At 33.0% G+C, this 25,018-nt stretch overlaps 1 protein-coding gene across 6 annotated transcripts in view; it reads left to right on the top strand.

The window, feature by feature from the left end:
* LOC118739058 (facilitated trehalose transporter Tret1-2 homolog) overlaps window positions 1-25,018 on the top strand; it is a 97,198-nt gene that overhangs the window by 48,465 nt on the left and 23,715 nt on the right. For 2 of the 6 annotated variants that reach the window (XM_036470175.1, XM_036470174.1), the window contains one exon: window positions 12,467-12,544. The exons of 2 other annotated variants lie outside the window; for them this stretch is intronic. Coding sequence is in view for 2 of the 4 variants with exons in the window: in XM_036470178.1 (XP_036326071.1) it covers window positions 23,653-23,763 (111 nt within the window). In the remaining 2 variants the exon portion in view is untranslated. Of the gene's footprint in view, window positions 1-12,466; window positions 12,545-22,706; window positions 23,764-25,018 lie in introns of those variants that run through there. 2 more of the 6 variants (XM_036470178.1, XM_036470173.1) reach the window with 2 other exon arrangements.

The raw sequence follows: 25,018 nt of genomic DNA, 5'->3' as shown, positions 1-25,018 counted from the left end.
AAAGCCCGCAAAAATATCAAATATGCCAATGTTTCCAGTGTTTCGAAGCCAATAATTGCCCTTCATCAAGACCAAATGAAGGGCACAAGTACTGTCGAGCAAAACTGGAACGAAGCTGAAGACTTTTTGACAGAGAATGGCGATGAAGAGTTTCTACCATCTGAGTCGCGTTCATCCGAGCGCCATTTGGTTTCTAACGAGGATTTTGATTAGCTGGTTCGAGATCTAGTACTCGCTTCGAGATTAAAACAGTGGAATGTAGTGGAATAGGATTTTAAAATTACACGATGTTGAAGTAATGATCGCTTGATGTTTCGGCAAGTTTTCAAAATTGACAAAGACCCAACCAACTTGGCTTATTGCGCGGATGTGGCTGAACTGTTTGCCCTCTTTGCCAAACGATTGGCGTCTTTTCATCGATGCATCATGTAAAAGTACTAAAAGTAACTAACATGTAAATTTTGTTTAATATTTGAATGCTCTTTAGGCTTAAAAGCTGCTTTCGGTTCCATTAGCGTACGCCACTGGTATGAAAGAAACATACGATTCAATTGAAAAAATTCTTCACTTGATAAACTATGCAATGCACAGATGGCAAATCGCCAGTGACCTTAAAATTTTAACAATACTGATGGGTATACAAGGAGACTACACAAAATTCCCGAAATTAGGCGAGGCTAAAATAAAAGACGGTAATTCTGACATTATTTCTGGATATTATTGCTCATGCCTTATTAATTGATTCTTGTTAATTTAAAGGCGTTTTATTCACATTCGTAAGCTAATGAAAGATACTGAATTTTCATCTAAACTAAGTCCGGTTGAACAAAGAGCCTGGAATAGCTTTCAATCGTTGTGCATAAATTTTCTAGGCAAAAAAAGGCGTAAGGATTACAAGGGGATCGTGAATGAGTTTCTGAATGCATATTGAGCTATGGGATGCAGAATGTCAATGAAAATGCATTTACTTCACTCTCATTTGAACGTTTTACCCTGAGAACTTGGGTCACTTTTGTGATGAACAAGGGGAGCGAAGGTTTCAAGAAATGGAACCTATAGAAAGAATTTTTGCTGAAAAAAAAAAATCATAAATATTGCTGGTCTCTTAAACGAGAAACGGAAGATGATTTATATAAAAGAAAAAGAGTTTTTAAACACTTTTAAGTAACTAAGTTGTACTTGTATTCCCATGAACAAACTTTTTTTTTTGAGTATTTAAATAAAAAAACTAATTACATTAGCAAAACCTCAATGGATATTTAAAATGTATACCTTATTGAAAACAGAATTGACAGGATGCTCTAGCTATAAATTGTACTATATACACTGGTGCACAAAATAGTGGAATAAACCGTTACTCAACATGGACATTTTTTCCAAAAATTTAAATTTTTGGCATCTTTTGTACAGTTTTTCTGAAATTTCTGTAAACAAAATAAGAAATTTATACATTGCTAGAAGTGGCAAATGTCCTCTTTTCAATGGCACCAAAATATTTTTCCTAGAGTGACCAGAAATAAAGCTATGGGCCAATGTATGCCTTCACCTATGGAAAAGGGGGTTTTGGTCCCTAACTCCAGATTTTGAGGGTGTATCAGAAATTCGGAGTATGCAGTTTTTTTATACTTGACTAGACCTACAACTTGAGGTATGTCTTGCAAAAAGTGTTTTTTCACTGTCACACAGTGTTATTATTTAATTTCTCACTGCAGCCCGGCATTCGCCATCTCGGGCTCTGCAAATAATTTTTCACTGTGCTTTGTTCGACAAAGTTATTCTCAGAGTTTACAAGAAGATGACGAACTATCGCCACTGAGAGCGGCATTTATCGCAGACATGTAGAGTTTCCGTCCTCGCCAGTTCATTTGCCATGGCTTCGACAGAACCGTACAAGATTACAATTTCCGCTTTGCCTAAACCTCTTAGCTGATATACTTTGTATATATATACCTACACATCGCTCGCTTGATACATTATAACTCGAAAACCTAAACTTCCAGAAAAATTACTACAATTTTTAGTCAGGTTTTCCCGCGGCTGCTGTAGTGTAGTGTGCGTTACCATTCCGCAAGGCCTGGGTTCAACAAAAAAAAAAAATAAAAAAATAAAAAAACAAAAAAGTTTTTTCTGATAGCGGTGGCCCGTCGGCAGGCAATGGCAAACCATCCAGTATATTTCTGCCATGAAAAACAGCTTCTCATAAGAATGTAATCGTCGTTATATTTAAAGGTTGGATTAAAATTTATGATTGTGTCTAAAGTAAAGCATTTTATTATCGGTTTTAAATTGGTTTACAACCAAGAAACCTATGTACATATGTACGTCAAAAACCGATAATAGAAATGCTTAACTTTAGACATAGTTTTATTGTTAATCCAACCTTTAAATATAAAGTGAGCTTGAACGTTAAAGGTTACGTCGGAAAACGGCCCTAAAAGTCGCAACTGCGATTATATAGAAAAAAGTTTTCCACCGAATGCAATCCGACTGAATGCCATGTCGATAAATCAGCCAGCTCATTATCACCAAATGCATAACTAATTAAAGTGAACTGGGCACTGTTTAGAAATCAGCTTATCACTGTTGGCAAATTACACATAAATAAACGCGCGAGTCGAGCGCTGCTAGCTGCGCTGCCACAAAGGAGGCCTGGCTATAAGAAAGAGTAAACAATTTTTAGTATGTACTACGTACATGCAAGCGATTAAATTGCATGTCAACAAGAGTGCATGACTGTGAATATGCATTTTGTTTTCCCGTTGTGCATTCATTGCAAGTGGAACGGCATTCGATGCCAACGGTGTACAAACGTATGCACATATTGTTAAAAGCCTGTCTGTATATTTAAATGCATGCCTTTACAGACATTTGGCACATCGCGTGATGTGTACACTGTCGTTGGCATTGTTTGGCATTATTTTGCTTTCATTGTTTTTTGCTTCGCTTGCATTGTACACAAATGGTTTCGTATTTGCACAGTTGCACATAGTTCGGCGGCGCGCCAAACCACCGCCCCTGTTGATGCATAAATACAGACGCAAGGTGTCAATTAACATGCATATGCATGGTAGGGTGCTCCTTAAAATGTCAACAACTACATACATTTTGTATGAGGCATTCTTATTTCGTTCTAGGCAACAAATAAAAACATTCACAAAAATTTTAAAATTGAAATAGTTGAGATCTGATAAATTTTATATATTATTGAAAATGCCTCATATAATTTCATAGTCATCGTGAATGGATTCATCATGCAAGGACTGTCATTTGTTTAGGGTTTTTCGGAATAGGTGTAGCATTTTTCAAATATTTTTCTAAGTTTCAAATAACATTGGTTCAAAAATAATTATCTCAAAAACAACGAAAAACACTCATGTATTGGAAAGAGTAAATATGGGCTTCCTGAGCTCAAACCGAATTTTTTTTAATTATTTCTGCGGTAACAAAAAATGCAAATTTCGTCAAACCCTGGTAGTGACCCCTAAAAATTATTAGTAAATTTTTAAATTTTCGTGTGTCTTTATTTTGTCGTGGAACGAAATAAAGGAGTGACCCATAGCAAATTTGGATGCTAACATTTTAGGGCGCACCCTAATGTGTCGTTTTATGAGTTTAAGTTTACATGCACCGAAACTACGCTTGTAACTGACTCTTCGCTCCACCTCCATCTCACCCAGCCTAATGAGTCATTTGGTTTTTTTCTAGTTTCTTAAATGACAGCGAGCTTGAGGATGACATCTGATAAAATTCATAGTGAAATAAAAAGTGACGAGTAATTTTAAACGACCTCGCCAGAAGTGGGCCGCCATAACACACACAAACAAAGAAAGCTATCAATCAATACGCAGCTACTGTAAGCGTAGAAGTGCCTGAAGTGAGGCATTGTGGCGCAGGTTGGCTGTTAGGGGGGTGTACACTCACTTACAGCACCATGTCGTTCGTCAAGTAACAGTGGCGGCAAAAAAAAACAACAGCACAAATTAATTATGTATGGCAGCAAGTTTTGCTCGCTTCTGATTGGCGATATTTTTGGGGCTTGGCAACACATATCTACTTACGTACCTATATATGTATTTATATATGGATATATGTATGTATGTATGTAAGTAGCTAGATGGCAACAGCGCCTATGACGTCAAAGCGCCAACAGTTTAGCGCAGGGCAATGAACGAAGAGCGTCTATGAAATGAGCAGAAAAGAGAGTCACTTTAATTGAGCCATTGCTGCTCAAATAAGGCTAGAGAGCGCCATGGCATTTTTTTTTTATATTATTAGGCATACATACGACAGTAGTGCGGGGTCGTAAATTTTTTCGTTTTTTTTATTTTTTTTTGTTGTATTATATTTTGTGCCTAATCAACTGTTTTTATACGACATATATACTTACCCATTTATATATATTTGCACAAATAAATTCACAATTGTATACTCACCTACTATGCCTGTATTTGTTTTCTTAGTTATTTATTAGTTGATTTTCTGCTCGGCTAATCGCTATCTTTTATGATTCGAAGAACTTTTTATCAGGTGCAAAGTTCGGCAAAAAAATCTACAAATGTCACAAATTCGAACTGAAAACGTCAGCCTTATCTTGAGTTTAATTTTCCCCGAAGTGGTTAACTTTTCACGTTTGGTTTCGATGGTTTTACTATGGGCGGATGACAAATTTTTGGGTGAATTTTTTTTCAGGTGAAACTCATGATAAGTCAGATTATTTCTTTTAATTGAATAAAGCCATGTCTCTCAGATGATTAACAGCAAGGGCTCGAAAATAAGAAGCATTGTTATACCAGTGCTTATTCCCTTTAGTTCCTCTTTGCTTAACCCTACATTATCGTTTTGGAATGCCATCAAGTTCGCGGCATTATAGCTCAAAGGGGTACTTGCTTTGACTGAACTCTTAAAATTTCTATGAATTGCAGGGGACGTAACGGTTATAATCTTAGTAACGAAAACCACAAATTAAACGTTAAAACTGAATTTTTTTATTCCGATAAAAATGTTTTTTTTTTTATTTTAATCATTATTTTTAGATTTTATTTTTGTCGATATAACCATTATTTTCAGATTTAATTTTTTAGATCATAAGAGACTTAAGTAGGTCATAAAAACGCAGTCTCCATTATAACGGTTAAAAGTGGTCGATAGAATCCACGTTCTTAATTATTATTTTTGATAAAAAAAAATATATCAAAAAATAACGAATTAGCAATGATCTTAAAATAGAAATCTTGATACTGAAACGATTATTTTCAGTCTCTGATGAAGTGTTTTTCGAGTTTTTATAAAGTTAAAATTTTATACATATTTAATTTTGTGCTTAAAAATTACTAAAATTCTATTTTTCAAAACTAAATTCTTCGATCGAAATTTTAGCGTGCAACCACCGATACAACTTTGACCTCATAAGTACATTCGTTTCTTAAGTTCGTGACTTTCATACCGAAATGTTATAATTTAGGTGGCAACTCTATTCATAAAAAGACTTCATGAAAAAATTTCAACGTCTTTCATTTGTGCAGCAAATGCTTGGGAACTAATTTATAGAGCTAAAAACTGGTTTTCCAACACTACATAGGCTTGTAAATGGAAGGTTTGAAAAAAGCGTTGCCACCTTTTAATTGGCAAAAACAAAAAAGTGTATGTTTTTGATAAAAAATAAAGACTTTCTGGAGCTATAAATTCGAATAGAGTGGAAATTTCACTTCTTGAAAAATTTAAATAAAATGAGTATAATAAATTTATTTTAAACGACTCTCTTAAAATTTCCTCACTTTCATTTAAAAGTTTGAATATGAAGGAAAATGTTATCGGACAACGTTGCCACCTTTTTGCAAAAAATAACTGCCTTTTTATTAAAACTTCATGAAATAAAATGGGACTGTTATCATGTCACTATATGTGCGTAAGTTGGTTATGTGTGCCTAAATACCCTGCAGGAAAAAATTTCACGTAGCACAACCCCTTTTTTAGCAAAATGCAACAATACCAAACATGTTATACATACATACATGTGCACAAGTAAAAAAAGAATCTGGGTGTGTCACTATTCTGATCCTCTGAGCATAAATCTTTGTTCTACTTATCAAAACAAAAAAGTGAATACGAACAAGCATAAACGTGTATACATTAGGGTAGTCCGAAAATGCATGTGAAAAAGTAAAGTCAGAATTTGTATGCTCTCAGGATTGTTCTATACCAAAAAAATATACCCTTATTTTTTATTTATTTTGAAATTAAAAAAATATTTAGAGGTCGCCCAAAGCGCCTAAAGTTTTCCATGTATTTTATATGGGAAAAAACTGCTTTTCGTAGAAATGGTCTAGAATAGTTAAAAATCTACCAGAAAACTCTGTTTATCTACAGAAGATTCCCAATAATAATACCCAATTGTTTATTTAACCATTTATTCATTGCAACAATAATTTATAGGTCCGCCAAAAACCCACAAAAAATCCGAAAAATGCAAATGATGCAATGGGGCGACCAATAAAAAATCGTTAGTACTAAAAAATGGTTAAATAAACAATGGGGTATTATTATTGAAAGTCTCCTGAAGAGAACCAGAGTTTTCCGATCGAAAAATACTGACTTTCAAGAATTGTATACCATTTCTACGAAAAACAAGTGAGCAGCGCTGTCTTCGGCTATGCCGAAGGCTTCATACCTTTCATGAACATCTGCAAATTTTAGTTTGACAGATTACTGATTTTGATACATCGATAGAGGAGTTACATACTTATATGAAAAATCGCATCTAAACAATCAGAGGTATGGAAGATATACTTTATATGGCACCAATCTAAGTGATTTTCACTGCTATGTGATCGGTATGTGAACCGGTAACACAATTTATTGGGTTTAGTTTCCTACATAAAGGAGATATATCGCAAAAACTGGTATCTGAACAATCAGTGCTATAGGAGATAAAGCTTATACAGCATAGATTTTGACGATTTTCTCAGTAGACTTTGTATTATTATTTATAAAATATCTTACGAAATTTATCGGTTTTAGCTGTTCAAATAAAGGAGTTTTACAGTAAAATCCCATATCTGAACAATCAGATGTATGGAAGATATATGTTGTAGTCACCCGACCCTTGTTATTTTCACTGTAAGTATTCTGTTAATGAGTGAAAATGGTGCGAAATTTCATGTTCCTAACTGCATAAATGGAGGAGATATGATAAAAGACCTCATATCTGAGCAATCAGTTGTATGGGGGCTGCAGGTTATAGTGACCCGATCTTCGTTATTTTCACTGTAAGTCTTCTGCTGATAATGAGTGAAAACAGCGCGAAATTTCATGGTCCTAGCTACATAAATGGATGAATTACAACGAAAAATCTCATATCTGAACAATCAGTTGTATGGGAGCTATAGGTTTTAGTTATCCGATCTTTTTAATTTTCACTGTAAGTTTTCTGTTGATAATTATTGAAAACTGTGCGGAATTTCCTGTTCCCAGCTATATAAATGGAAGAGATATAACGAAAAATTTTATATCTGAACAATCAGTTGTATGGGAGCTATAGGTTATAGTGACCCGATCTTTGTAATTTTCACTGTAAGAATTCTGTTGATAATGGGTGCAAGGGCTGCAAAATTTCATGTTCGTAGCTGCATAAATGGAGAAGTTATAACGAAAAATCTCATATCTGAACAATCAGTTGTATGGGAGCTATATGTTATAGTGGTCCGATTCTTCCGGTTCCGACAAATGATTAATACATTATAAAAATACACCCACGTACCAAATTTGATCCGGATATCTCGAAAACTGAGAGACTAGATTGCATACAAACAGACAGACAGACGGACAGACGGACAGACGGACAGACGGACAGACGGACAGACGGACAGACGGACATGGCTAAATCAACTCAGCTCGACGTTCTGATCATAAAAGTATACATTTTAATGGGTCTATCTCTTTTTGTTCTGGTACTTACAAACATCGGACCAAAGTTATAATACCATTTCATGCTCATGAAAGGTATAAATATATTTTTCCCATATAAAAATACATGGATAACTTTGAGCCCTTTAAGCGACCTCTAAATATTTTTTGACTTCAAAATAAACAATAGGGGTATACTTTTTTTGATATAGAACAATCCTAGCGGGTGAGAGCATTACAATGCCGACTTTACTGTTTTTGGACCACCCTTGTATACATACATATTAGTTGCTCGTGCATAAATTTTTAACCATGCATATGTATTTATTTATGTACATATGCGCCATGTATTTGTAATTATACACATGCCCACAATAAAGTTTGCATCTGGTTAGAGACGAGCCCCTTTGAACGGCTACCAATTTTGATAGCAAGTTAAAAATTGAGTTTGTGTTCTTTTCTTGTATGCCCACAAAAGAATTCTAAATATGTTTGTATGTATTCAGATAAATAAGTGGTTGCATAGCACGCAAGTATTGCTTTGCTGGCGAAATCGCTTTTGATATTTTTGACCTTCGTTTGTACTTGACAAACCAGTACCTGGTCATACCTTTGTCACTGTTTAAATGAGTACTTAATACACGCACACATATGTATGTATGTATGTATGTATGTACATATCTCAATACTCAATTATTTTACTGGTGAAATCTATACTGGAACAAAACAAGTCCGCTTCTGATTTACAGTATATTTCAACTCACTGCTTCTTCATACAAAAAGAGTTAAGACATTTTCTATTCCTATTAAATTAATTTGTTAACTAAAAGCTCTGAACTAGCCTACAACTACTCTGATATTAGCTTATGTTAATATATTTATTAAATGCGCAAGTCGTAAACTTCATTAACACGACTTGCACAAAACCGAAACCGGTTTGTCTCCAAACTAAAATTGACAAGGAATGAATGAAAATCGTTCAATCATCAATCATACTCCTACCCTGTCGGAAAAAACAACAACCAAAATCAACATCAACGTCTTTAATGGATTTTTTTTGTCTGCTTTTTAACCGACTTCACAAAAAGTAGAAAGTTATCAATTCGTCGGAATATTTTTTTTATGTATGTTACCGCATAACTTAGGACCACGGTATCCGATTTCTATAATTCTTTTTTTAAGGAAAGGTGTTACCTCACAGGGGCTCCCATACTAATTTGGTTTTAATCCGATCATTGGATCATGAAGAAATTGACGATAATCTTAAATTTTTGTTTTTTGCTTAAAACGTACTTGTGGTATTACCATTTCGATATTAAACAAGTAATTTGTAAGCAAAAAAACAAAACCGACTTCAATTCTCGTATAAAAATTTAAGATTAGAATTTTGTTGATTTTTAATATTTTTTATGCTGACGGCTTTTCGCTTTTTTTCTTATGGAAGAAAATGTGCAAACCCGTTTTCAAAGAATATTAAAAAAAATTGACGCCAATTTTGCAACCGCTCAAAACTTGCACTTCATTGCACTAAAATTTAATGGGCTACAAAACTGCATACTACAAAAAATTCAAAAAAAAATTCGGTGTAATAAAAAATTCATAACTCAGATTATTGTAGAGTGCACGCCGTAATACTATACTTAAATATTGCGCAATACTCAGAGCTGCTATTGCGATTTTTTTAATTTTTTTTAAGGTGGCATATTTTCAAAAACAAATTTTTGTATGTGAAAAATTTTTCGAGAAAAAAAATTTTAAATATTTCTTTTCATAGAGAATTTTGATGTGTTGTTTTCAAATTTTTTCCTCGCACCGTTCCCGAGATATTAGGAAAACTATTAATTTGATTTGTTTTTTTGCTTTTGTGCTGTAAAGTTTTTGAAAATGTATTAATCAAGCTCAAATTTCATATTTATGTATTATTTATGTTAATGCATCAACCTTAAAAATTTGAAACAAATGAAACACATGAAGTGAGAATCCCGTACATTTTGGTATGGAACGCCCCATAATTAAGTGAAACTACCCTTTTTTAAGCTGAATAACGGTAAATTGCAAATATTTCGAAAACGTAGCCCTATAAAAAAAAAAAAAAATTAACTCTATTTTCGAAATCGCCGAGCAATTCTACATAGGAATTGAATAGTGGCGTCTAAAGAACAAAAACAAAACTAAAATTTGTGATCTAATGATATTGGCGTGGAATATTTTTTCTACAGTATTCTTCACGAATATATATGTACATATATTAAGTACTTCATGTATATAAAAATTTCAAAACGAATTTCGAGTGTGCCAATAAAAATTTTAAACTTGTAATTTTTGTTTCGCAAATCATCGCCATAAGATTATCAATGTAATTTTTTTCATTTGGTGGCATACTAGTTTTGTTGTATACCTACCTCACATGTTATTCTTTGCACTCGTGTTTTCTCACCTCAAAACATGTACATATGTACATCACGTTACCTAGCTCGCCATGAATATCTATAATTTTTTTTATATATATATTTTTTTTATTACTCAAATTTGTTTTGCAAATAACCTGTTATTGATTAAAGCAAAGCATTCAGCTGCTTAAAAATCACGTTTCTGACCAAAATGCGTAAATTTCCACTATCATTCGCTTAACCATTTTATGCCGCTGCACACATATGTATATACAAACATAGCATTGCAAAATAGAAAAAAGTATTTATTTGCAAATATTTGCAGAAGCTGATGGTGTTTTTGTGCGAAAATATTTACATACAGATGTACATAGGTACATTAGACCATGCCAACTCACAAGCAAACAAAAAAATTTCGTCTTACAACACTAAGTCTAAAATATTTTGAAAGGCCATTTCGAAATTTTTATTTTTTTTGTCGAACCTAGGGGTAAAGTTTATTAATTTATGGTGACACCTCTATTCGGCAACAATTTATTTTTTATTTTTTAAATAGTTCTACTTGAATAATAAAAATACGTACTGAGTTTTGCTGAGCTTTAATTTACTGACATTAGGGTGGTGGAAACTGAGATCTGGTGGGTAAATACTATAACGGCGTATTTTGGGTCAATGCAAAAAAGTGGCTATTCTAAACAAAAACATTTATGTACCATACTTTAAGATCCGAACGAAAATGCCAAATATATGACGAAAAATGTTAAAAAGGTGACCCGTACGTTCGGCTAACAAATAATTTTTTCTCACAACTGCCTTGTTAAAATACTTTAGTTTCGAAATGTACGGCGACCTTTTTTTCTGGTACGGTCTAATGTACATACATATTTACATGAATATATATTGCATATATTTGCCTAAAAAAATATATACATTGAAAAATAAATTGCGTCTTAGCCCAATTCTTTCGTGTGCGAAAAAAGCCTCGGCATCGCCAGGCCTCTGCAGTTTTTTATGCAAATATATGCATAGCTGTTTGTATTACAAAGCTACATAATTAAGTATGTATCTTCAAAAACAAAATCATCTAGTTAAAAGCTGCTATCTATGCACACCCCTCCACCAAACTGGTTGCCGGTTTTTTCCCTTAGCTGTTATATTTGGTAAACCAGCTTTGCCTATATACAACGAGATTCTTGCTTATTTCGAAACAAAGCAAAAACAAAAAACAACAAGAATGCAGTCTACTTATTTAAAAATGTAAAAAAATGTTGTTATTGTTGAATTTAAATACATAGTTCTTGTTTTTATTATATTTTATTGTTTACATTTTTTTATAGAATTTCTACTTCCACAAGTAAATACGGCACGTGCCTAGTTTTACCAATTAAAAATGAAAAACAATACGTATGTATGTATGTATGTACATAAATAGTACAATAAAATATTAATTTACCTCGATACTGAATTGACACAGTTAAACACCTCTATAATGAACCTTTGCGAGGCCGCTTGGCTGAACGTTATTTAGGTCAAGTAATTCCAGGTGCGATACTTCGCAGTTGCATATATAATGTAATCTGCTTCTCGGTCTTGGACCTATGGTATTGCATACTCGTAGTACTGTACCTTGATTTATTCGAGGTATGTACCAAGTTTGGCCTTTTAACTAAGCATTTTTGCACCGAAATAAAATTATCTACAGCTTAGAAATTTTAAAGATCTGCGGACTGATAGAGACTCTAAATCAGCTACGACAATAGTGAAGGCTTAGAGGCACGTTTTATAATAAAAAAAATGGAATAGCATGAAAATCGAGTCAAAGGCTTGGAAAAGCTTTGCACTGCCTCTTCATAATTCAGAATTGTAAGTGCTTAGAAAACTGAGAATCACAACAAAGCACTCATGTAAGACTTTCACATAGTTGCAAAAAGCTCTCTTTGACCATCACTGCGGTAGATTGAGATTTAACTGTCGCGGTCATATTTTTATTAGAAGTCTTAATTATGTAGCGGCATTTAGAAAAAAGGGGCCGAATATCCTCCAGAGTTCATTTGGAAGAATCAATTTTACAATTATTTAGGTAATTAATTTATTAAGAAAAGTCTCAGATCTTTTATTAAAATAGTATTCTTGAAACAAATGTACTCATAAACTTTTTTCTTCCTTCTTTGCAGCAATTAAACCACCGTCAAAGGATTTTTTGTAAACTTGCAAGTATTTTAAATACCATACCTCAACTATTTTTTTAATCGGTAAGTTTCTAAATCGCCTAAAAATATAATAAAAATTACAAAATTACCACAAACGACCGCTTGACCTACGATATGGACCAGTGTTGCCAACTCTAAATTTCCGAAAATCCCATTCTCCTCTGAAAAACGCGCGGTTTATAACGTTTTAAAATTCGAAAATCGCATTTGCGAAAGTTAAATATAAAAAAGTTTTTAATAACAATTATAAAGAGTATTAGCTCGAGTTTTGTGGTTTTCACTTTTCTAGCGTTCTACATGGCATTATGGTTGTCTCTAAATACAGCCTTGATGCGACTATCTCTGCTACAGTTTTTTTTATGAAGTTTATGGTAAAATTATAGACAGGTGAAGTAATAAAACAGCTTTCTCGCTTTATTTTCCTAACATTCGGCTATCTTACACACATTTTTAAAGGCAAATTTTCAAATAAGATAGTGTCAAATTTATCTTCTCGCTCTAATTATTACACCTGGTATAATTTCACCATGACCAAGTTAACAAGGCCTTTCTGTATATTAAAGGTGGTAATCCAAAAAAATAATTATCCATAAAGTAGGAAAAATTCATGGACTTTAAAAGAGTGGTTAGTTATTACAAAACTACGTTTATGGAAAAAATGTCAGCGTTAATAGAAATGCTTATTGGATGTCCAACCCATCACAGAAAAATATATGTATGTATATTAAGGGCTTATATTCAATACCCGCCATCTATGTTTGTTCACAAAAATGAGATTCTGATATAAAAATCCACCTAATACTTAACTGTCATCGGTGATATAAATGCTGACCTTGTATAACGCTTGACAGAAGAATTTACTGTTGCATTGCAAAGTCAGAATTAAAATCAGTGATGACAGGTAAGTTCCAGATGGCTTCTTACATCACAAAGTAGTTTTTGTGAAAATCGTAGATAGAGGATATTGAATATAAGCCCTCGATATATATTTTTTAAACGTAATTTACAAATACTTTAGCTGTCCCTTGTTTAAATAAGGTCCTTTTAATAAATATTCAAATCAAATCAGTAGTGTTCATTTTACTCACGAACTATGTGCCCTCAATTGTGACTCGTCCCACCCATCACTAGCTAAAATTTTTCTTTTTAAATATAATAATGCCATCAAAGCATAAAATCGACCTTAAGATTCTATTAACTACATTCGAAAAAGTCCCGATGCACGAAATATTTGCATAGATATACATAAGTAGTTTGTCTAAACTTGGGAAACGAATACATCAACTCACACACGAAAAACGAGTCCCACCCGTCACGTTGGAATTCCCCATATATGTTTGAGTAAAGAGATGTAACAATGACTGAACAGCAAATAATAAAAAGGAAACAATTAAACAACAAAACTATATTTAGCTAGAAATCCCATAATGAGACGCAAAGTCCCACGCGCCCTTTTATGCTGCGAAAATCCCAAATAATGGACGAAATACCACGAGTTGGCAACACTGATATTGACATGAAAATCAACTTGACAAAACTTGAATACACACAAACGGATAATTTTCAGCATTTTCGGTAATTGCCACAACAACTATGTAAGGCTTATCTTTGTGAACTCTTTTATTTACCGATTTTATTGCCGCGCGAAATTGCAAATTTGTGTGCCAAAAAGCATTCATTCACTTTCTTTATTAACCAATTTTGTTGCCCTCATTTGAAATATGGAGTTGTTATCGACAAGAAAATGAGGCCTACCTTAAGGCGCAAATGTATTGAAAGAAAATAAATTATTTTGTCCTTCGTTGTGCCTACTTGGTATGTATGTGCCTCAGAGAGATAAAAATTTCCATTAGGGTGATCGTTTATTTGCATTTTATTAACTCTGGAGTTACCAAGCGAGTTTTAAGTGATATCTCTGTAACTTTTTTTCAATATTAGATTTTCTTCAAAATCCTAACCAATCAATTGCGTGGAAACTAGAAATATATGTATATACGAAATATTCCGTTTGATAAGTTGAGAAACATTCAAAATATCAACCTTTATTTCAAGGGTTAAATCATGCGGGGTTTTTAGTATTAAAGCCGCCGCAAAATCTTTTTAATTTCTAATTTTTCCAAAAAGGTTAAGCGACTATTTTCATTCATTTAAAAGCTTTTTAAATTTTTTCAGGCTTTATACAGTGGTGGAATAATAAATAGGGACTCGAAATTTTAAGAAGTTGCGGTTGTTTTTCTTTTGTTTGTTTGTTTAGTGTTTATTGACTTTTTATAAAAGTATAGCTCCTTATCTAACAAAAACCAAACGCGTAAGTCCAAATTTCAAACCTTGTACAAAAATTGGTAAAGTTCAAAAATATTCAGGCTATAAAATTAAAAAATAAAGATGTTTGAGTAGAAAATCCCTTTAGGGAAAATTTGTTCCAGTACTCTGTATTTGAATATAACGAATATTAATATGAAAATATACATATATGAATACGAAAAAGTAATATAAATAAGAGTATAAATACGAATTTTAAAATGAATACCAAAAAAAGGAACAAGTACAAATTAAAAAAATTATTCATTGAAAATTTTCCTAAATTAATTTTTGTTAATTTCAAATTTACATACTGGCAGCTGTCTTGCTTTTGACTAAAGTCTCGTGAGTGTTAAACTCGCACCTTATATTGTAAAATATTTCGCACTAGCTTTCCAAAAAATGTGTTAAATAAAAAATATCAGAAATTCTTAACATACACAGTTACATTGTCGTGTGCTAATAAAAAAAAAAGAAATACAAATACATATTTAGTTTTTTTTTTATATATATGTAAGTACAATATGCATATTGCTTTTTTCCAGTATATCTAATAAGCTAGTCATATGCATTTATAAATCACAAGACAACTATTTATAGATAGCTTATCAATGATTTTTGGAATAAGCAAAATATCACCTTTTTTTACCAATGCTTAAGCATTTACTCCTAGATACATACATATATTCGAAACTTTTAAAAAACCTTTCATCTTTCATTTTAAAATTTTTTAGTTTTATTTTCTATTCATTTATTTTTGTTTTATTTTCATTTATCATTCGAGACTTACTTGTTCATATTTATTTCATGTTATCCGATATAGCATTTGAGGTTTAGTGATTTAGTAATAGATGACAGCTATTTCTGCGCTTGAATTTCTACATTAGGGTGAATCGTTTCTATGTGAATACAGCTTTTTTTTACTTCCATAATAGAAAGCATGCAATGGCCCGAATGAGTAAAAAGTAAGCAATTGCTTTTTCTTAACCTTTCAGACCATTTCCTTAATTTAAAGCAAGTGCCATGCGATAAAAAAAATAAAACTTATTTTAAATAGAAATATTTTAATGTTTTTTTTTTATAAACATAGAATAACTTAGAACTATATGTAATCAGAAATAAGACGCACGCCAAATGGTGAGTGATAATAAAAAAATATGTCTCACACCCCGTTCACACACTCAAGAAAGAGTTGGTGAAAATTACAAGTTACCCGTTTTCACTTGAAAAATGAGTTGAAAAAAAGTAAGTTCTAAGTTAAGAATTAAGAAAGGAGAGAATTTTAATACTTATTATTTGTTAACTTTTTCTGCCCCAAGGGTGGAGATACAAAAAAAAATGGCGAAAAGTAGGTAACATTAGCTAGTAGTTACTCAATGAATAATACAAGAAATGTGTACATAAGTAAACACTTAGCAGGGCTGCCACCGAACATAACCTCACCCTTGCTAGTTTTAGATTTAATGTAATATTTATTTGCATACAAACAAAAGAGCCACCCTAATTCACATATGTAACTGCTACATAAGTTTGTAATGCGATTATGCAATTTTTGCGACGCAATATGCAATTGAGTGCACCCTTTGCATATACAAAGAAATAAATTTATGTATGTATGTAAATTATTTGACATTCAAGACACCTTGACATCTGAGTACTTTTTTTACTTTTGAAAGCGAGTCACTAGGTTTGTATAGTAACCAATAGTCAGTACTAATTTGTACTGGAACCTGCAAATTTTTACTGGAAAAGCGTATGATAACCCAAAAAATTTGCAAGAGAGCACTGAATCGAGAGCGTAACAACACGGGAGAGCTGCAAATTCTTGCTAGTGAAATTTTTACTAGCAGAAATTAGCTAGCTGAAGAAGAAGAAGAATAAATGTCAAAAGCCGCCATTTGTTGAATTGGTTTATCACAAACAAAATTAAAAGGAGTTTAAATCAAAATATTGTGACTGTGTAAGTGCTTGTCTGTAAAGCAGAGTTTAAGACTGATTTATAAATAGTAAAATGTTTACAGCAGAATGTCAAAACAGTGCAACGACTGTTCACTTGCAAGTTTTTGCTAGTTTTGTGTTCATTAACTTTTTCTGCTAGTTTTCTCTTCTTCTCAATTTTACGCTCTATTTTGCTTTTACGCTCTCGCTGCAATGTTTTACTGGAGAAGTTACTATACAAACCTACTGTTGTATACGCCTAAGGTCGGAAGGAGATCGTTCGCGTATATTCTTACATTATTTTAATGCGTCATATTTATTGAGGATATTTATGCACACATACTTACATGCATATGATGTAGTTATGAGCCATGGTGGAATTATACAAGGTGTTGTACGTAGTGACAGCTCATGTCGACGGCTCCCTTACAAAAGGTTGTAATATGGAAGCACGAGAGAAACGGGAAGAAAAAAAGCCCGCTTTGCGAAGTAGTACGAAATTTGGTACTATTTTTCATATCAAATTTTGCATATAAATAGTTACAAACAAACAAGAAACAAGAAACTTAACGTTTGACATCGATAGACTCCATGTTGCCGTGGTCCGATTGTAGGAGGACGCATACTTACGTGTTCGTATCTAGGTTGGAAGATTAAATGCATTGCTGCAATATGGGCATCGGAAATGGTTTTGAAAACGCTTTATTTTTAGCAACCTCCCAGGGTGGTCACCGGTTAAAAAAATCAGATTCCACTTTAATTTAGGGAATTAGATAATTCAAATATGTATCACAGTAAAAGTAAGAAAATGTAATAAAACTACATTTTTGTAATAATTACAGTAATATAACAGTCTTATTTATTGTTAAATGCATGTTGTAAGCATTAACTTGGAGTAAATTAGGGTCCACAATTACTGAAACGTCGGAGTTTTCGTATTTTAAACGTATTGCTTTTCTATGCCAAGATAATTAAGTGCACCGAGTTTGGTATAAATTTATACAAATTGACAGCATCGCGACAATTGTGCACCCTACGTCGAATTTGTCCAAAAGCAAGTCAGACGCATTCTAAGCTAACCTGTTGAAGGATTACATAGAGATCACACTGCGTGATGCTGCACCAAATGTCGATAGTGAAACAACCGTACACCACATTGTCACCAATGGTCCCCCAGTCCACGAGCGCCCACGCAAACTTACTGGTGAGAAGTTAAACGCCGCAAAAGAAGATTTTAATCTGTTGCTGCATCATGGTGTCAAAACACGCAATCAATGGACAAGTCCCATCCACATGATGCCCAAAGAGTCCGGTGGCTGGCGCACTGCAGGAGACTTTCGCTTAAAAATCAACATAAAAAAATTCCATATCGGTGGAAGTGAAGTAGTCTACTTAGGCTATTCTGTGAGCCAGCATTGTTACCAGCCTCCTGAGGAAAAAGTTATCCAAAGCCTCAAACAGTTGTTGACTCGCGCCGCTTCCTCGGTATTGTAAATTATTATAGGCGTATTTTGCCTCACGCAGCAGTAATTCAAGCTTCCCTCAGTGAGTGCCTGAAAACAGCGCCCATCTCGCTGTAAATCCTTTGGAGAATACACAAAGCCCACGTTTTTTGTAGAATTAAAGTTTAAAATTTGTTATTTAATTTTCCGTTGTCAACGAATAAGAATAAATTAAATGTCAAATAATTGTTCAGTGATTGCAAATCAGTTTTAGAATAGGCTCATTCCCTACTTTTAGTTTTAGTTTAGTACTTTTTTTAAGGCGGTAAAATGTAGTTTTTTCAAGAAGGAAACATCGATTTTGCTAAGGGAGTCAAGATGGCGGATTAGAGCGAGAACGCTGTCAATATCCAACACCTTGTATTATTCCACCATGGTTATGAGCAAGGTGTATTAAACAAGGTGTGATTGACAACTCAGTTAGGCTCTCTTTTAAGGTACTATTATGCCAAAAAATATAAACAATCGATTCAAAATTCATACAACATTTTTTCAATTTGACTTTAAAGGATGGTAATACATTTTGGTTATGAGTAATACGTATTATGGAAACTCTTCGAATAGCCAAAGCATAAATTCCAATTTTTTTAGACTTAATCTTTGACAATTTTATCGCTTTTGTCTGTTTGCAATTTGATCGCTCTTTTCGGTTTGCTTTTTCCTAAAGTGAATCGAAAGTACCATACCATGTGTTTGTTTTTGAAATATAAATATTTAACTTATTTTTCTTATCTGTTTATTTTGTTGCCAAATATCCACAACATTTTTTTTTTTTTTGGGCATTTGGTTCAAAACAATTTTTTTCCATATGACATTGACGATTTCAAACAATATTCTCAACTGTTGCTAGATTGCAAGGAAATGCATATGTATACAAACAATGGTTGCCAAAAATATTCGAACATGTAAAAATAATGTTTACAATTTAATTAAATATACATATGTGCTTATATTCTCTAGCGAAAGAAATATTATTAGAGACAAAAAAAATAATGAAAAACCAAAACTTTTGTTTTATAATAAACAAATTTTAATAACAAAGTTTTTAACAAACAAATATTTTGATTAAAAAAAATAATATTTAAAACAATTTCCGAATATACTTTGTATGTCAGAGAAAAAAATTTTGACAATAAAGTTTAAAAATTTTCAGAAAATTTAGCAACTTTTTCTCAATTTTCGGCAAATTTTGAAACTTGTATTTCAATGGTTTATATTATGGAATGGCATTAACGTTTTTTTTTTTGAAAAACATGAATAGCTGCATTTTTTTGTAACCGAGCGACTAAAGAACGCTTAACACGAGTAAAATTTCCGTTAAGCTATTTAAGCAATACTTTGTATGTCAGCGAAAAAAATTTTGACAATAAAGTTTAAAAATTTTCAGAAAATTTAGCAACTTTTTCTAAATTTTCGGCAAAGTTTGAAACTTGTATTTCAATGGTTTATATTATGGTATGGAATTAACGTTTTTTTTTTTGAAAAACATGAATAGCTGCATTTTTTTGTAACCGAGCAATACAAAAATACAAATCAAGTACATATTACGAAAACAAAAATTTCTCTGCACCTAATAGCATTAAAAATAATCTCTCTCTGTGCGCACACTTTTTCTAGTGGGTGTAGTAAGAACTCTTATAGTGATGAAATGAGATAACTATAAGCAAATGAATATCTTACAAAAATAATAATAACTGAAAATTCGGTGGAATTAACATTTATTTACAAGTTTATACTAATTATAAACAATTGTCTGTGCATCATTAACGAAATATTCAAGCATATCCAGATATACAGTATGATGTACTATTAAATCGATTTCAATGAAATATCTACCATTGATGACTGTATGTATATCTGCATGCAAATACATTTTTATATCCATACATTAGGCTGACTCACCAAAAAAAAAAAGTCGCGAGTTTTCTGCTGCAGATGGAAAATTTATTTTATTTAAAAACTTTTGCCAAAATAATTCGGAGAAATATTATCTACACCAAAATTTGAGATTTAAACAAAAAACCTTTGGAAAATATTTTTTTAAACTGATTTTAATTAAAATAACTTCCACCAAAAAATGTCGCAAAAAATTTCGTGAGCTGGACCTTTTAAAAAATACCTCTAAAAATCAAGTTTTTATATATGTATGTATGTATATGTATGTATATAATTGAGAGGTAAATCTGTTGGATAACTGTTCTTTAATAGAAGTTTCCTCCGCCTTCTCTAAGTGACTCTTTGAATCATTTGTACCGAAACAACTTCGAGTGATTTCTCAATTAAATAATACGAAGCTCAATTACCAGATATGCTGCTAGTTAAAGAATGCTTAATAGGCTTAATGTTCGACAATCATTTTGAATTCGTCATAGGCATATAAGTAGATACCTAGCATCGAGTTGGTGGGAGGTATTTGATTATTTCACAAAACATACCCTCACTGTGACGTAGTATGTATGTATCTGAGATTTCCATTTCACATGCAACAATAAAAGCAGTAGCAAGAAAATACCTCAACAACAACTAAAACGTAAAACAACAACAAAAAATAAAAACGACAGCAGCTAGCAGAAAGAGGGGCACGTACTATCGATTCGAGCTGAAAGAACCGACGCAAGCGTATGGACTTTACCTAGATACTACCCTGCAGGAAATTGAATTAGTTTGAAAGTAATTTATAAAGTACCTTATTTTCAATGATAACTAATGGAAATTCTTACTAACATGGCGATGTCATAGGAAGCAGTCAATTGGCTTTTCCGCATGTATTTTCAACTACTTTAAAACGAATTTGGCTTAAGCAACTTCAAAGTCAGTAGATTTCGTTGGAATACACTTTCGTTCTGCACTTCACAGATGCTTTTTCATACTTCCAAGACACAAATTAGTTTTTTAAGCAAAAATAATATAAAAATTCGAAACATTTACTCAGTGCATTTGTTTTAAAGTAGATAGTCTTTCATTTAGTTGATTAAAAAAAAAAATCACTAGCTTCCGTCTGGGTAGCTTTTGCTGATGAAATTTACAGAGCGCGTGACTAAGCTCATTCTATATAGCAGAACTTTAACGTAAATTTGTGAGAAAAAAAAGAAATAAACAAAAATATTTATCCTGCATTGTTTTAATCCGTTGTGATGCTCGTTATCGGCTATGCGGCCTACACAGCCCGAGCTGCTCTCTCGGATCTCGAATCTCGCGCCCAACTGCCTACTGCCCCTTGCCGCCTTTCTTCGCGACCACTTCAGCATCGTTCAGCAGCCATACCGGCCTCTTTTTTTCGTTGATTAACTATGCTATGGGCAACAACAGCGTATAAACTATGCTCAACAAAAGCTTAAGGCTTTTACAGCTGGTGTCGTCGACGATGTTGAGGAGGTGTGTGCGACTGGTACATATGTATATGCATACATATATATTTATGTGTATGCAACTTATGCGAAGTCATTGGAGAGGGCGTGGACGTCACAGAAGAGCGGCCCACATGCTTGGGAGCGAAATACTTATCAGGCGCACGCGATTTATGTACTGACGCACAACATGAGCTCGCATGAGGCGGGCGACCAAAAACCAAAACGACGATAGCAGGAACAGAAGCTACACACAAGCACCTAGCTAGTCGCCAGAAGCGTCGACACCTATACCACCATACCGCCGAACAGTGCAAGCGCTTTAAAGTTGTAGTGTGCGTATAACCATTTAGCGTGCGCACCCCTCCACCGCCACCCCAATCAACGCGCCGCAGCGCACTACATGGATAAAAGGCAGACACAAAAGTTTTTATATTTCATGCGAGAGGCGCATTTTGTAGCATTTACTAGTAAGCAATCGCGTCGTGCAGAAGAAAGATACGATTTTTCAATTTAGCGCGCGCTTAATTGAAATAAAACGCATAAAGCGGGCAGTTAGTACAACTTAAAAAAATAAGCGTCAAAAAATAAAATATACTCAACAAACTCGAAAATAAATATCAATTGCTAAGTAAATAAACATATCTGGATACGAGTTCATATTGATGTGAAAATCACAAAGGAAAAAGGAGAAATAAAAACCGTTCGAATATTGTGTATAGAGAAAATCAAAAGCGGAGCAGGAAGTAAATCAAAAGCTGTGTGAAATAACATATCAGAAGGATACAGCGTTAAGCAATAACTTGAGCAATACACAAGAACGCCGGATAAGTTATAGAGACAAAAAAGACAATGACAGCAGGTTTAGCAACAACTAGTCAGTTAAGGATGTCGAGGCGCTGCTAAGTATTTTTAAAGCAATCGCTTAAGGGAATTCGTGATGATTAAGATTTTCAATTTGTTTTAAACGCGAAATAAGTTGTAGAAAGAAAGTAGTAAAAAAGGTAGTAGGAAAAAAGTAGTAGAAAAAAGTACTAAAAAATCTAAAAGAAGAAATTCGATTTGGGAAAAGCCTCAAAACGCGGCAAAGATATCAGCTACTACGTAGTATTTTAAAGTATTGTATGTGCATATGTAAATGTCATATCAACGGCAAGGACAAAGAGCAATAAAAAAGCAACACAAAAACAAAAATTTTAAATAAAACACAACTATAGGATACACCGTCAATGTCATGGTACTACAGAGCATGCGTCAAAATTATTCATTGCCAAAGTGTGGGTGTTAAGGATATACAGGATTCGTAACAAACAAAATAACGTGAGAACAGGCGCAACGCTCGTTAAACGTAAGCATATGTATCTACAGTGAAAAAGCGCGCTCGAAAATAATTCGAAGCCGAAAATAGAATAACCGAGTAGCAAAACATTAAGCATCGGCGTGCCGGACAACAGAAAGTCCAATTGGTGGATGAAGCTGCAGTTAACAGTTAGACGAAAAACGTCAATCAGCGGCAGCAGAAGTGCATTACTTGAGCTGAGCTGAGCTGAGCTGTGTGGTTAGCCAACATTACACAACAACTTAGAAACGCATTGACAATAACATTCGAAGGGCATACATACAAGTGAAGTGCAAGCAAAGTGGAACTAAACAAATAAAAACAAGCTCAAAACAGAAAAAAGAAAAGAGAAGCTAAAGTAACACTAACAAGACACTTGTGAAAATCAGAGTGCGAAAAGAAATATCAAAATAGCAAAAGCTGGCAATAAATATTTGTTTCAAAAATCATTCCTCAACTTGAAAAAGAGAATAAAGCAAAGTGCATTTCGCAGCTCAAATTCATAAATATTCAATTAACAATAAAAAAAACGCATTTACATAACCGAAATTCACTCGTTTTGACTACAAGCCAACGCATACTACCTTCTGGCACACATACACACATATCTACTACTCGCCACCTTTACTCCGCTTAACTAAAAACCAGCAGAGTATTAAATAATTCTAAGTGCTCGAGGAAAAACAAATTTCAAACAGTGCAAGCGTCCCATCGCTAGCAAACATGTCAACAGTATCTACAGATAATGCGTCCGCGAAGGTGGACGGAAAGGAGGAGAGCGCCCACCTGCTGGAGGCAGCTGTCAACGGCGAGAGATATGGATCGAATAAAGCGGTATGCAAAATTAAATTTACGCTAAGTTAGACAAGGTTAAGGCAAAGATAAAAAAAAAAATTATGAACTATTCTAAGAAGAAACATAATTTTCAGTGACTTTAACTATCCGTTCATGCTATTCTTAATACCAAAGCAAATTTTTTATCTCCTCAGCACACCTTATTTCATAAAATCATCAAGATCGAGAATACAAAAAAATACAAATATCATTTTTAGGAATTTTTTTGTTTGAAGACAAACCGGTTTTTGTGCTTCATTCTGCAACGAAAAAGTACACTGAAACTTCCCAACACCGAAATTGATTTGTCTAAAAACCACTTTTGACAAAGATTGGCGAAACTCCTTCCAAAATACATGAACTTTAGATACTTTGCGTACTAGTTCCATTACAACTTTTCATAAAAAACAATCGTGGTTGTCTTGAATCAAAGATAATATGTCGATTTTTTCCAAATTTTTCACTCGGCGAATTTTAAATCTTTACCTCCAAAACATTTCATTAGAGTTTAATTTTCATTCAAAATTATTTCGAACACAATTAAAATAAATCGCTTTTTATGGAATTTAGTTCGTGATAAAATTTTTACAATTGGCAAATTAACAATTTTATTGAGTATCTGTTTGGGACTGAACAAAAAAAATAATATTTTTATGCGTTAAAATTATTCAAATAAAAATGCAGCAACATTGTTACAATTTTAGTAAAATTTCTAAAGCTTAAAATAGAAATTAACAAAAAAGTTCCAGATAAAAATCATGTTGCCTTTTTATATTTTTGTTTTTTTTTTACCAAATTTTTATTCAAGCAAAACTTTTCTATACAGATTTTATTACGAAACTCAGTTAAATTGAGTAAAATTATTTAATTTTCGAGTATTGAATTACTTAAAATAAAAATATACATGGCAACTCTGTTACGATCATAAAAATTAAGACTGTCGAAAATTTCATTATTTCATTGCCATTTCTTTCTCTATTTCTGAATCTATTATTTAAATTAAAAAAATACACGTTATAAAAATATACGCATCATAAGAAATTAGGCCCACAAAAGAAACAAATATTCTTGTATCAAAATGTATTAAGTAAAAAGTATGTCCTACTAGTTAAATTTGGAAAGCTAAATAGCCGTCAATTATTTTCATTGATGTCCAAAATTTTTATTAGCCTAAGTAAATAAGTAATATGGCCACCAATTTGCGCCACTTCCTCAAATTTTGCTACACAGTGTAATTTTGTTTATATCTACTAAA

This window comes from Rhagoletis pomonella, unplaced genomic scaffold, assembly GCF_013731165.1.
Source record: "Rhagoletis pomonella isolate Grant_MI unplaced genomic scaffold, Rhpom_1.0 Rhpom_scaffold_00005, whole genome shotgun sequence".
Lineage (NCBI taxonomy): Eukaryota > Metazoa > Arthropoda > Insecta > Diptera > Tephritidae > Rhagoletis > Rhagoletis pomonella.
Note: the sequence above shows the minus strand (reverse complement) of the source record. Positions and strands in the feature narration are given on the sequence as shown.